Genomic DNA, 14,471 nt, shown 5'->3' with positions numbered 1-14,471 from the left:
CCACGGGAGTCGGGAAACATTTGGGCAGTGATCGGTCATCCCCCTCGGCCACGCCCACGGCCCTTCCCCAAGGTTCCCACGAGCAGGGCTGCGGAGTCGATGGATTTACGGCGACTCCGACTCCGACTCCGACTCCGGCTTTCAAAAACCAACTCCGACTCCGACTCCGACTCCGGGCAGAAATATTGACTCCGATCGACTCCAACTCCCGACTCCGACTCTGCACACCTGGCAGGGCTGCGGAGTCGACAGATTTTCGGTGACTCCGACTCCGACTCCGGCTGGGGTTTCCAATATCGACTCCGACTCCGACTCCGACTCCGGTCAAAACTGTCGACTCCGACCGACTCCGACTCCGACTCCGCAGCCCTGCCCACGAGACCGCATTTTATATGGAGGCTATGGAAGCGCAAGCAAAGAGAAGAACTTCTGACATTCAACAAACAATTTCGGCGATTTACCCGGATTTACCCAAGATTTACCCCTCCCCAGAGGCGGATCCAGCTCAGAGTTTTTTTTTGGGGGGGGGGGGGGGTGGGGGGCAAACCATAACAATTTATCGATTCTTTCCATGCATCGACCATAGGCGTAATGTTAAAATTATGCCGTTTGGGGGGGGGGGGCAAATGCCCATTTTGCCCCCCCCCCCCTGGATCCGCCACTGCCCCTCCCCCTCCCGTCCCCGGCGGCCGACTGGAGGCTGAATGCAGTCTGCACTGGCTGGACGTTCAGAATCAATAAAAAGAGCTCATCTGTATGATATGAGATGTTCCGGAATTGTTTGCTTTGATGCTGGCTGATAGCTCTTTTTTAATATATTCTTTAGGCGGCGCGCATCTGCTACTGAGCTAACCGCACTCTCTTTCGCCCCTTTCTGACAGTTTTTGGACTCTATAACCATCACTATCCCCATGTGGAGTTGATGTGGAGTCGAGTACAAAATACGCCGACAAATCAGTCTCTATCTTCGATTCAGAGGGTGGGTTGCGGACCGGGATGCTGGCATGTTGGAATGTTGAAGAAAACATACGAGGTTTTCTTGCAGAATGTGATATATCCCCTCGGATTCGTGCTGTGTGAAAATCAAGTGCATAGGTGTTGAGTTAAATGGATAATTAGGCGTCGAGGATGAACTGTGACACCAAGTTTCGACGCCACTATTGCCGCAGCCGATGGACCGCTTCAGACACCAGCCAGCGTATATGAATAATGAAGAAATAAAATAGAATAAGTGATTTTTAAGTTTCTTAACAGTGAACATTTTGTCTAGCGACATTCGAACTGGTGCTATTTATTTGAGATTCTAGTGAATTAGACAAAATGTCGTACATGATGTCGATGTGTGATGTGATGCCTACCATTTCGGAGGACAATGTTAGTCAGCGCAACTCCTCCTTTGGGGGAGAAGACCCCAATTTTGAGGAATTAATGGTCTCAATGCTAGGGGAGCGCCAAAAGTTAATGGAGAGCAACAGAGATATCCAGGAACGGCTTCATGAAACAGAGACTCGGTTACATGAAGTCGAAGAAGAACGAAACAACTTGCAGAAACAAATAGATGCAAACCTGCCTCAGGTGAGTTCCTTGTTAATGTAATTCCAATAATTTTTTAGATGTGACCAACACTTAATATTTAGCCCAATTATTTTTACTTCTTGGGTGAATGCTGCTGATATAAGGTCTTACCAGTGTATCATATGGACATGTTTTTCGCACTGGTGGATCTCCTACAAGTTAGCATATCCGACCAAAGCCATTCTAATCCAACACCTACCAAATAACTTTTGTGACATCTCCCAAACACCATATACCTACCTTGACCTCTGGTGCAAGGTTGCAGAACCAGAAGTCTTTCTAAGGAAAAGTTGGCACACTTTGTAGGAAACTTGTAAGCAGTTAGAACTAGATATGGTATTCTCTTAGCACACGTCACCCGAGCTGCCATATCCAGTTAGGTAGGTTGGTAGGTTAGGTTGTAGGTTGTAGGTTGGTAGGTTAGGTTGTAGGTTGTAGGTAAGGTTAGGTCAGGTTAGATTATGTTTTGTTATATATTTAACCGTGAAAAGACAATTGTTGCGCACGTGAGACGTAGATATGGCAGCTCGGGTGACGTCTGCTAAGAGAGTACCCTAGATATAACCTACACACATTCCTACATAATAATTAAATCCATTAAAATGAACCTAAAACACTTATAAAACCAACATTTTGTATGCCGAGCTGTAGTTTCAAATTCATTTATGTAGCACCATTCCTCATGTCACATAAATAAAGTTGGCTTCCTATGGAGAGTAAAGTGCCAACATATGAATACCACTTCAACATGAGTTTTTGTATCAAAGGGCCTGAACATTTCAGTGCACTAACATTTAGTACCCTATTCAGATGGGTTTTCATAGTGTGATGTGTGTGTTCCATATAAGAGTGAGTTTTTATTATTGATTAGTAGCCTTAAATTTATCTTGGCCCTGATATCCCTCTACCCAATATATTAAAGCTGACTTGCAAGAATGTTCTTGAGATTGGGAAGGCTGCCTTGGAAGGGACAATAGAAGCATTGAATTTAGGCTTCATTGGCTGCATGCCTCTGCATTTTATTAGATAAATGCATTTAAATTGCCAGGATTGATGAAGCCAAAACCTGGTCAGGCATGACACATTGTAGTTTCTACATGAGTGGGCAGTTTGATTTTCCATTACATTTTCTCTTGAGAGACAAAATTCTTAACTTTGGTCCCAGTTCCTAAATTCTAGCTCCCATTGCAGCCGGGACCTACTCAGCTATGATAGCCTGCACGATTCGCCCAGATGTTCAATTTGATGTCACTGCGGTCTGCGATGTTGTATTTTTCCTGCAGTTGTACTGCCTTCAAAATATGTACCCAAACAATATGTTATTTACTATGGACTATCAATAATCATATGTGACGATCCTGACTACCTATGAGGACGCCACTATTCTCGAGAACTACTGTCCTGTTCCCCGAGGAGATAAGGTGGCTGCCCTCCTAGCCTAGGTGAGCTCGTGATCCGCGCACGTCTCCAGCTTCATTGTTGGACCGTCTGTTGCCGTCCACGCTGCATCGTATGCTGTATATTATTGTACCAACTCCTCGCCTCACTATTGCATTTTTACCTTATATCACTAACATGTTCCCTTTTCAGGAGTTTACTTCATTGACGAAAGACCTGAACCAAGCGCGACAGGAAGCGACTGCCCTCACCAAAGAGCTGAACCAGGCCAGGGACCAGATTCTAGAGAAGGAGGAGGAAATCGCCGAACTCAAGGCAGAACGCAACAATACTCGGGTAGGTTGGTGTTTTATTTGATGACAAGCTCCGTGCGGTTTGTTTTCCTGCGCGACACTGGACCGGCCTTTCAGTTTCGTGTGACCTTGGAATTATCGGACGGTCGGTGTCGGTCCAATGAGGTGGCATCGCCTGACTTCTCACACGCGGATATTTCCTTACATTGCACTGGAAGCCTTAGTCACACTGTATGCCAAGTTAGCTGTCGGGCAGAAGTGTTATTGTATTTATTCCCCCACATTTGAAATGTTTGTCGTTGTTTTGTACATGCGGGTGATGTCTGCTCTGTACGTGCATCCCGAATTAAATGAATGCGTCGTTTGACCCAGCTTCGGTGCCCCTCGCGGACAATGCAATGATTGTCCTTGGAATAGCCCATATTTGTGTCTCGCCGTGATCTGCACTCAGTCCGTTTAAATTCGGCGAATGAATTAACATTGGTAAATCGGGCGAAGTCTTGGTCCGGAGGTGGTTGGGATTCGTTTTTTTTTTGCAACAAGTCCTGCCTAGCGGGCACTCTGAGGATTAGCCAGCCACCAAGTCATTCGGACTGACATTCTAGAAAGAAAGTAGTTCATGGTAGATGATATCACTTCTTTATCAAATATAATCAAGCCAAATGATCTTTAAACAGTAAACAGTTATGACTGTTATAATTAGCTTGAACAGCTTTAATTCTTCATACCTACGCAGTGGGTAAAGTTTGCTTATTTTGTGCGGTTGCGAACATAATTTACCGTAATATCGGGGAAAGTCGGCTGAACGGTGCCACCTCAGACGGCTTTTAGAACTTTTCGTAAAACGTCCTCTCATCGGTTCAATAGACGAACGTTATGGTTCAATGACCATGCATATTAGTGAGCATACCCCACGATGCGTGACTTATTTATCTGAAGCATGCCAAAATTGTCAAATTAAGCCGCAGAGCTTGCGAGAACGTCGCAATACTTTGTTTCATGTTGGAACCGAATTTATGAAAGCTTATTTTCCCCGACTCTTGTCAATCATGCCTATCAACATGCTAAAATTCGATTTAGACAAAAATGCCCGTGATGCCATCCGTGTGTGGTCGTTGTAGTAAAGTTCTCCCTGCTAAGTAGACGACATGATTGCCACGTGAAGCCGGGGTGCATTGACAGGTCATCTATAGACACCCTCATCACTGAGTCATACTCGACAGCGGTCTCCCGTTGAATTTTACATTGACTCCAGCAAACGTGCAGCCTCATAATATTCGCCTTGCTGCATCCTCTGTAAATGAATGGGGAAAGGAGCATGAAGTGATCGTTCTTTCTGATCTGACATATGACGGACCAGCGAAACATCTTATATCGATTATGGTGATGGTCGCCGGCCCACCCCGTTTTTTGACCCGCTTATTTGTTGACTCGTCGTATTGTTGGACCTTCCCTGTGTGTTTGTCCCGCCGTGTTTGCTCTCCTGTCGTGTTTGTTGACCTGCCGCGTTTGTTGGCGGTCGGACGCTGATCTTGGTGCGCTCTGCCGCTCCTCAGCTGCTACTGGAACACCTCGAGTGTCTGGTGGCGCGGCACGAGAAGTCGCTCAAGATGACGGTGGTCAAGCGGCAGGCGGCTGCCCAGCAGGGCGTCTCCTCAGAGGCCGAGGTGCTCAAAGCACTGAAGAGTCTGTTCGAGCACCACAAGGCGCTGGACGAGCGCGTGCGCGACCGTCTGCGCGTGGCGCTGGAGAAGAACATGGCGCTCGAGGAGGAGCTCAACAACGCCAGGGAGGAGGTGGGTGCCTACAGAGCGGCGAAGGCGCGATATTTGGCATCACACATAAGACTGGCTCACACTTCACAGTGACTGTGAGCCAGTCTTTGTGATATCCTACGGATTATAAACATCGCCTTGGTTGATTCATTTGTGCAAATTGAGCAGTTTTGTTTGCAGCTAAAACATGTCAGCATTGCGCAAGATTATCGCACATTCTGGACGTCCCACAATATTGCTCGTTTGTTGTGCAGTACATCCGATGTTTGTGTTTTTGGCAATCTTCTGTCACTTCTTAGCCTATTTATTTACAATTTTTGATTTAGCTTCCTTTATTACGGTGTTTTCTGTTGCGTTTGTCGAAATAGGCGTAGTTTGTACTGCCATGCAGAACAACTGATGCTCGATTCACCAACCCACTGACTGTGCCCATGCCGTGTCCTCAGCTGAACTGGATGAAGATGGGCAAGCTGGAGGCCAAGCCGGCCGCGTCGGCTGCGTCGGGCGCCGCTGAGGGCTCGGGGGAGGCGGCGCCGGCCGAGGGCACCGCTCCGAACGGCCACTCGACCACTGGAGCGGCCGCCGCCACCCTCACCAACGGCGCCATCGAGGCCGTCACGGAGGAGACGGCCGCAGAACTCCGCAAAATCATCGAACTCCAGGTGCGGCCGCCACATGCGTACATGCATGCATACCTGGTTACACGCAGCACAGATTCTACATATTCATCTTCTACATTCACATATGTATGACAGTGTATACACTATACGCAACCCGGCCGCTGACTTTCATGAGAACTTGGTGTGTCTGTTAACAGAAATTTCCTTCTTGATAGTTCGCCCTTTCCGTCGCCTGGTGTGGTGACGGACCTTGTTGATTGTCGCGTGACCACCCATCACATGCCATAGCTATGGTAGACGGGCACGATAGCATGGAACACGGACACTGTAGCGCTAAGACGGGCACGGTCGGTGGCCGTCTGAGCTCTTGCATCGTTCCGCTCGGTACTGACGAGTGACGTCATACCGTGCTTGGTACGAACGTATGACGTCACACCGTGCTCGGTACGGATGTGTGACATCATACTGTGCTCGCCTCGGTAAGGACATTGACGTCTTACTCGGGATGTCCGCCCGCGGTGGCGGAACTTCGTCCGGTGGCGGAGCTCTGTTGCACGTTCTCACGTTTCTGAGAAGTAGTCAGTGGCTGGTCCGGACGAAACCGCGGCCATTCCCCCTGTCGGATGGTCGTGGTGCTCTTCCCGTCCCGTCCCGACCGGAAGGCCAGCGAGTCAGCGACCGACTACTGACCACGTCCCAACAGCGACTCATCGCTATCCGGAAGGGGCGAGATAACGCTGAATGCACCGGCCTCAGAGTGCCTGAAACTTTTTGTTCCATCAGCTTTTTTTTCAAAGTGAAATGTGCATTTGCTTCCTAAGATTTTTTTCTTCAAAAATTAAATCGAGTTCATATTTTGGGAAATTTCCAATAAAGTTCAGTCTTGTCGTATTAGCATGCTCCGTGGCTTTTGGTCCACCTGGCGAGGGACTCTGTTGCCGCTGACTGGATGCCCACCCGTTTTTATCGCACCCGGCATCACACGATGGTGCTTACTGCTTACCTGCTGCTTTATTCTGTCAACGGTATGCCCCGAGCCTAACGGGGTCACAGCGTTTGTAGGACGGGCTATGCGCGGCACGGAGTATTGTCCGGGCCATGAGTTGAACCGATGGCCCGCATCATAGGGACACAACAGGCTGATAATACATCCACAACAAAAGCCGTGAAAATAACAATAGCAGAATGTAGGCGAGTGAATGTGGATGGAATGCGGGGGGGGGGGGGGGCGAAAAGAGCATTAGCGGGAGGCGTTTGCTGTTAACACATCATGCAGACGCAGGGTTGAGTTAACCCAGAACGGATAGTGATGGGCGGGTAGATACCAGCCTTTCAGAGATCTCGGAAGCTGAGTCACGAAGCGAGAAGCTGCTAATAGAAGTCCCAGAAATTCCGTAATTGCCAGAAATTGGGTGATATCTTATAACACTGCTGTGCTGGCGTGTACTCTCATGAGATGTACGATTGTTTTCTGCCGTTGGCATTTTCAAAGGCGAAACCGAAGAACTGTTTTTCACAACCAGCATGGCTGCTAGTCCGTTCAAACTAAAGATGGCAGTGAATGGCGATCTGCGATCAGGGAAAATGACGGTGGCATTCAACATATTGCAGTCGAAGCTAATTCTGAGCGCACCATGCGTGAATTCATGTCTGTTTACGCCCTCGTTCGGTTTTTACGTGTTACGGGCTCGAGGTTTTCCTGTTTGTCGTCAATTTTTCATGCGACTTCACGGAATGATGAATAATGGTGAAATTATTCGGCGGCAAAAGAAATAAGTGCACGCTAGCAGAGCGCACTACCCATGACCAGCTCGGCTTTTGGGACGGCCACTGACCTGTCGCTGATCGAGCGGTCACCGCAGCTGGACACTGTACCGACTGTCAGTGGGGCGGGGCGGCGCCGCCCGGCCGACCTTCCCCTCCCCTTCGCTGCCTGATCGGTGACTCATCGTTGTCACTCGGTCCAGCTCACAACTGCTGCACTTCATCGCTGTCATGCTCTGTTTCCACTACCGATAGGCGCAAAATGACCACCACAGTCGGCGCGCCCTAAAGCCCTAATAAACAAGTAAATGAACAAACAAATAAATGAACAAACAAACAAACAGTTTCTACAAAATTCTGAATTGGAGCTCCCTCCATCACCTCCCTCACCAATGCGGCGCTGTCCGTTTCTTTCCGGTCCTCCTGGATCTGACCCCCGCCGATGACCACGGTAGTCCGGGCGCCCAAACCCCCGGATCTGACCCCATCTGACCCGTTCCCGTCCCCCGGCAGACCTCTGAGATCAGCACGTCTCAGCGGCGAGTCACGGAGCTGCAGACCCGCGTACAGGAGCTCGAGGATGCCCTGGCCCGCTGCCAGAAGGACCTGCTCAAGGAGAGAGATGTCACCAGCAAACTGCAGCGAGATCTGAAGGAGAACAACGCTCAGAAGCTGGACCAGGTAATGTCGTAGGGAGAGTCGCGTTGCTTCCTTGGATTAGTCAGTTATTGACTGGCGAAAACAGTACTGGCTGGACTGGCTGGGACCCAACTAATATCGTAACATGAGCCAGCAGGGCGCCACCATGTTTCTTCAATTAAACGTTGCTCTGGATCTATTTTTACGGATCAATATCGGATCTAGAGGGTCCAGTGTTTGTCACAGTACTTGATTCACTCTGTTTGAGCTGAAGCTTGTGTGCCATATTTGTGTCTAACAGTCGACTTGCTTTAGCTGACGAATGTTGTATCTTGCGGCTTCCGTCCGCAGGAGGAGCGGATAGCCACCCTGGAGCAGCGCTACCTGAACGCCCAGCGAGAGTCGACCGCGCTGCGGGACAACGGCGAGAAACTCGAAGAGGAGCTCAAGAACAAGGAGGCCCAGCTGAAGCTGCAGAACGAGAAGATCCTGGCCATCCAGGAGAAGCTGGAGCTGACTGAGCAGAAGCTCGCCCAGTACTCGAAGCTCCCCGATGTCGAGGAGGAGCTTCGCCGCCGGATGGCTGCTCTCACGCAGGTAAGGGTTGTTATACTACGGACTTGTCGGGTAATGGTCGCTCTCACGCAGGTAGGTTCAAGTTGGACCTGGGTCTTTACGGCTAACCAGTAACCGGGCACAGTCCATACAGTAGTTCACTCTGCTTCCCCACCCGGTTTATCGCCTGACGCTGAATGCCCGCGAGCTGCTAACGAGTCCCCATAGTCGAGTCCCAGTTTGACCGTAACTGGCTCAGCCGGACAATTCTGGGAAATCGCCCTCGCCTCTCACCCACCGGCCGTTTCCGCAGGCTCAGGAGCGTCACGGCTCTGCCGAGGACAGGATCGGCCGGCTCGAATCTCAGCTGGAGGAGAAGAGCAGCGAGGTGATTCGCATGTCCCAGCGGCTGAAAATGAACGAGGAGCACAACGCGCGCCTCTCGGCCACCGTCGACAAACTGCTCTCCGGTGAGAAGGCTGCGGCAATGGTGACATTGCGGGGCGTGCATTAGTCAGTGAAGGATCAGGATGCTGGCATTTTGTCAGTGTTTTTTTTTTTTGTCTAAGTATGGTTAGTTTGTTCTGGTTTTAAATTGGGTACGTTTTTATCTTGCGGTTGGGATAGACGTGTGCTGCCGAGTTGAGCTGCTGTACGGTGTGGCAGCGTTGTTTGTGTGATGGGATCGAACCAGGAGAGGGGAAAGGCGTCAGGATTTTAAAGTCTGTCGGGTTCGAGTGTGTCCGCCAGTCGGTGGTGTGGTGTGACCGATCCTTGGTGTGGTGTTGGTGACCGGCCCGGCCACTGTTTTCATTTGGTGACAATCTGGTGACAATGGGCTGGTAACCGGTCGATGGTTTCGATTGGTGACCGCGCTCCGGCTCCGACAGAGTCCAACGAGCGTCTGCAGCTGCACCTGAAGGAGCGGATGACGGCGCTGGAGGAGAAGAACTCGCTGACGCAGGAGCTCGACCACACCAGGAAGGTGCTCGAGGACATGCAGCTGGAAAAGGTACGGATCACCGCCCTGCCGGCACGGTCCGCGGCTGCACTCGGCTTCAGTGGACATCAGTGGACACTGGTGGAGCCGGGACCCCGACTGATGTCTACACTGACCCGTAGAATAACCGGCCCGTCTCAGCCGTCCATTACCGTTCTATTTCATATCTTTTTTTTCATCGCGTCCTCTGCTCTCCCGACTCGTTCCGTTCTGTCTCTCCCATCTGTCTTGCGGGTTCTACTCGTCGCATCCCGTCTTGACCAGCCTCATCACAACCCGCCCGGCCCGTCTCATCGCATCCATCCCGGCTTTGGTACAGCTCACCGCGGCCGTGACACTCTGCACTGTTGACATTACTTCCTCAGACACACTCCCATAAGGCTGGTCCATCATTGTGAGTGGACAATAAGCATTCTGTTCAATTCCCGAAACCCGTCGAACTTAGCTGCTGTTTGTTTGTTACCGTATCGGAAAATATGTTTCGTTAATTTTTTTCTTTTCTTTTGTTGGTTAAGTTAATAAGTGCTAGTACGAATCTTAACCCGCGCACCGACGGGGGGGGGCGGATATCCGCCCCCCCTGAGGTTTTTCGCGAATAGCGGGAAAACCGCGGCGCGTAGCGCCGCGAAATTTGGTATGACTATTCCCTTATCAATTTTACACATGGTGTGCAAGTTTGAACCTCCTACCTTTCAAGGTCAGGTCACCAGGTCACTTTGAATGACCCAACCTCAAGTCACTTTTTTGCAACTTTGTCGCCGTGCCAGAGCTACAGTAGATGTCGGAGGCCTTTGAAAGTCGCAGGATGTTATTAGGTCATTAGTAGCTACAATTTGTATATCTCGGAATTTTGATATCGGTGACCTAAGGTCAGGTCAATTTCGCGACCTCCCCATTATAAGTCAATGGGGGAAAAATCAACTCCCTGTTTTTACCACTAAAACGGGTCGGAATGGCCCCATATACCATACATGACTTCATATACGATCAACCTTCACTACCTTGAGGTCTGTTTTGCTGTTGGGCAGCTGTGAGGTCATGTGACGTCATCAAAGGTCACCAAAGGTTTTTGGCCAATAACTCCGTACAGGAACAAGATACAGACGCGTGGATGGTCTCATTGTGTTCAGCTCGTCAAGACGCATCGAATGATATACATGATGACCTCGAGGTCACGTGACCTGAGGTCAACCTTTGACCTTGACCTTTCGAGGTCAACATATATATCATTCGATGCGGATTGACGAGAGGATCACGATGATGCCCTTAGTTTGTTCCTATCTTGACTAATTCGAAAGTTATTCGAGAATTGTAGATCTTGACCGTGCGTATCCGATGCCGTTTACCGCTTGTCGCTATCTTGCTTCGTTCTCGAGATCTCAGGGGGTGGGGGGCGGTCATCCCCCCCCCCGTCGGTACTAAGTTGGCGCAGACCCCCGTCGGTGCGCGGGTTAACATGATGTGATATCACGCTCTTGGAATGTTCCAGCATTTCTTGATTGTTTTTAACGTTTTATTTGACATGTTATATTTATAACATCCCGTGTATTTTACGTTCTTGGTGGATTGTGACCGATGCCCTACTGATCATTTATTTTCGTTGATGGTCCCCTCATGTTCTTCGTAATAATTAATTTGTCGGCGAGGGACTGTGGGCTGCCAGTGACTATCCCGTCACGTCTTCTCTTTGCGTGTCGGGTAGCGGCTTATGATGGTTGTCTTGTCTGGAACTAAAGGGAAGTTGGCTCTCCTGTCCTATATAATCTGTGTCGGGGAGTAACTGACAGTGAATTTCGTGGCCGTCATGTCCTGTCTGGATGTGTCGGTACTGACAAATGACAATCATTGACTGTCCTGTCCTGCGCTGTTCCTGTATTGGGCTGTGGCCTATAATTGATTACGGAGCGAGCGAAGCGAGCGTAGTCTTTCCTTAGATTAACGGAAATTTCTGAGTATGAGCGCTGCCGTCGGGAGGAAAAAAGCCGTAAGTCGCATTTTTATCGATTTTTCGTTTTTGATATCGTTGGAAAGCTCTTTTCATGACGCGTTTAATGGTACTGCTCAAACGTGTGTACACTCAAAAATGAAAATATTATATATAATATAAAAATTCAAAAACGGATTTGTTACATCAGGGATAGCAAAACACGCAGGAAGAAAGCCGTATCCTTAAATTCGGCAGATACGGCATTTATGCAAAATTTCAAACAAAGAATGTGGAACTGATAAGTCAGGAAGAAAGCCGTATCTTGTAGATACGGCTTTTATTTGATGGTGGCCTGTGAAATATGAGCCGAATCGTTGGTCCAGGCAGTTTGGAAGAAAGCCGTATCTACTCATTTAGCATGGCTTCGGGCCTTCGGCATATCCTGGACGGAACAGTTGAACATTTACACAAACATGCTACGTGATCGCAGCAATATGTGACCATTTATAGGGGAATTTTAATTGAAATAAAGTAGGGAGTGAGCTTGAGAAGTTTGAAGCCAACAGAACTTTGCCAGCTCGGTGGTGTCAGCAGGGTGCCGGGCATTCAGTATTTTGATGTGCTAACCAGCCGGGAGCGCCAGTATAATCCGACCGTTCTTTTCCCCAGCTTCGTTTAAAATTGCAATAAAAATACCCGATCTAGCCTCCCCCATGATTAATTTGTCCTCCCTGTCCCCACCCCACCCCAAAACCAAAATAGCATCATGTTAAGTTCGACCCGGTAATCATCATAGACATGCAGCTCGTAGCCGGCACGCTTAGTACGACGACCTACAATCTTTGTCGTAAAACCGTTGAAGATATAGTGAAGATATAGTTGAATACCGTGAAAGGTCGATTGCTATTGCCAACCTCGTCACATTCATTGTGATAATTGTGACCACGCCCATGTATCTTTGGGACGTCATCCCCTGTCACTCATTCCTGGTCAATGACTTTACCGTCTTCTTTCCGGCTCCCTCATACCCATGATGCTCAATCATATTGGAAATTTAGGCTACCTTGTAGCACCCACACAAGCCCAACATTGTCATATTCTACGGGCAGCTGCCCAGAGCCTACCAGCACAGCTGTGGCCGGTGAAGGATGCAGCAAAGCGTACTGAATAGCCCTCTGCTCTGTTGCAGTAGGCGCTATAATCATGCCCTGTGAATACGAGTGCACATGCAGGGGCCTTTTGAGGGTGCGCCCTCTAATGAGCGTTCCCGCAGACGTGTGGAGCTCTCAGCAGTCAAGCGATCTCCGTCAATGAGGCGGCATTTGCTTACACCCTCAGCCGCGGCACAGTGCTGTCGCCCTAGATGTTTCGCACAGGCTTTGTAGATGCAGTTTCTTTACGGGAATTCCTGAAGTTCTTACACAATCCTCTATTTTGATTCAGGAGCCGGGCGGTTCCGTGCTTATAGCTGCGCACCACGTGACTTAACAGCGTCCCTTTTCCGGGAACCTTGTGTCCAGCTAATCAGCAACATTCCCACTCATCGTCTCTTGCCCCCTTGAAGTGCTTTGAGGTCTGCAGATCGACGATGGGAAACTACACTATCTCGGTTCTCTCGACATTGTCGCCGTGGCTCCGGCGCAGCGGCAGACCGGCACACTCATCTCTCCGAATATATCGGTGGCTCAGAATTAACTCTGGAGTCCAGTGTAATCGAAAATTGAAGCACCGTACAAAGACAGCATTCGTGATTCCCCTTGTCGGTTGCAGGCACGTAGCCAGGATTTTGCTCAGGGAGGGGCCACAGGTCGCTGCCTAGTGTCGTGCTCCTCCAGAAAAGGAAAACTCGGATTTGGCCCACTATCTCTTGGGGTGTGGTGCAGCTGTGGTTATTTTTTATTAAGTTTTATTTTATTTTTCGCCTTTAGAGGGGGGCATGGCCCCTGTGCTCCCCCCCCCCCCTTGGCTACGTCCCTGGTCGATTGGTCAAGCTGTCTTTTGATGGCACCCTGCGCAATCAGAATCCAAGAGCCTAAAGTTACGACAATAATGCGATTATGCATGGATGCTGTAGTTTAAAATGGGTATCATGTTTGTTTTTTGTATCGAACGTTCAATTAAATATCCATACTTGAGAGCTGAAGCAGTGGAACGGAACCAGCAGCGGAACTGCTTTAGTTCTTTTATGGACAAATATGTACTGTCAATACAAATGCACTGATGATACTGCTTTTTGACGACAATATGATTAAACAAAAATGACGATACGGCTTTATTCCCGATCGGTTAACCAATGTATCAGACATACGGCTTTTTTCATGACAGTATTGCTCAGGTGTCTCGTACGATGCGGCTTTCTTCCACGATACGGTTTTTTTCGTGAAATATTCCGCAAACTCGGGGTTGAATTGGAAGCAAAAAAGGTTTTCGCCTTTTGCTTTTAGGTTAAAATAATTTCCCTTTTATAACCACTTTCATTGGATGTAAAACTTCTTTCCGATCACTGCAGTATGTTTTGTTTCGTTATTGAGCAAAGTTAACGAATTTTATAACAAAAAACGCGTTTTTGCCTCTCCTGAACAATTTTCAATTCGAAAAAGTGCCCCAGATACGGCTTTTTTCCTCCCGACGGCAGAGCGGCCGGCCGGCCGGCCGGCCGGCCGTGGTCACGCTTCTGCGACGCTTATATCTCAGCAACCACTTGACCGATTTACACGCGGTAATTTTTGTAGGGTAGCTTCATTCCTTCTACCAAGTATTGGACTATTCCCGATGTATGTGGGTGACCCCTTATGCACGTGCCACGTGCAAAACGAAGAGGTGTCACTTTTGTAATTGTTGCAATATCTTGGTAACTATTTGGCCGATTGCGCTGAAAGTTGGCATGTAGGTAGGCACCCACTAGGCAATGCATATCCATGCATA

At 49.1% G+C, this 14,471-nt stretch overlaps 1 protein-coding gene across 5 annotated transcripts in view; it reads left to right on the top strand.

The window, feature by feature from the left end:
• The first annotated feature begins 959 nt into the window (after positions 1–959).
• LOC122384194 (liprin-alpha-2-like) overlaps positions 960–14,471 on the top strand; it is a 30,541-nt gene continuing 17,029 nt past the window's right edge. For 4 of the 5 annotated variants that reach the window (XM_043371297.1, XM_043371295.1, XM_043371296.1 and 1 more), the window contains exons 1-8: positions 974–1,575; positions 3,166–3,309; positions 4,823–5,062; positions 5,488–5,703; positions 7,939–8,106; positions 8,416–8,661; positions 8,933–9,089; positions 9,510–9,631. In XM_043371297.1, the coding sequence (XP_043227232.1) occupies positions 1,321–1,575; positions 3,166–3,309; positions 4,823–5,062; positions 5,488–5,703; positions 7,939–8,106; positions 8,416–8,661; positions 8,933–9,089; positions 9,510–9,631 (1,548 nt within the window). In that variant the 5' untranslated portion in view covers positions 974–1,320. Of the gene's footprint in view, positions 1,576–3,165; positions 3,310–4,822; positions 5,063–5,487; positions 5,704–7,938; positions 8,107–8,415; positions 8,662–8,932; positions 9,090–9,509; positions 9,632–14,471 lie in introns of all 5 variants that reach the window. The other variant, XM_043371294.1, reaches the window with a different exon arrangement.

Source organism: Amphibalanus amphitrite, unplaced genomic scaffold (genome assembly GCF_019059575.1).
Source record: "Amphibalanus amphitrite isolate SeventyFive unplaced genomic scaffold, NRLGWU_Aamphi_draft 000183F_arrow, whole genome shotgun sequence".
Taxonomy (NCBI): domain Eukaryota; kingdom Metazoa; phylum Arthropoda; class Thecostraca; order Balanomorpha; family Balanidae; genus Amphibalanus; species Amphibalanus amphitrite.
This window is presented reverse-complemented; position numbering and strand designations above follow the sequence as displayed.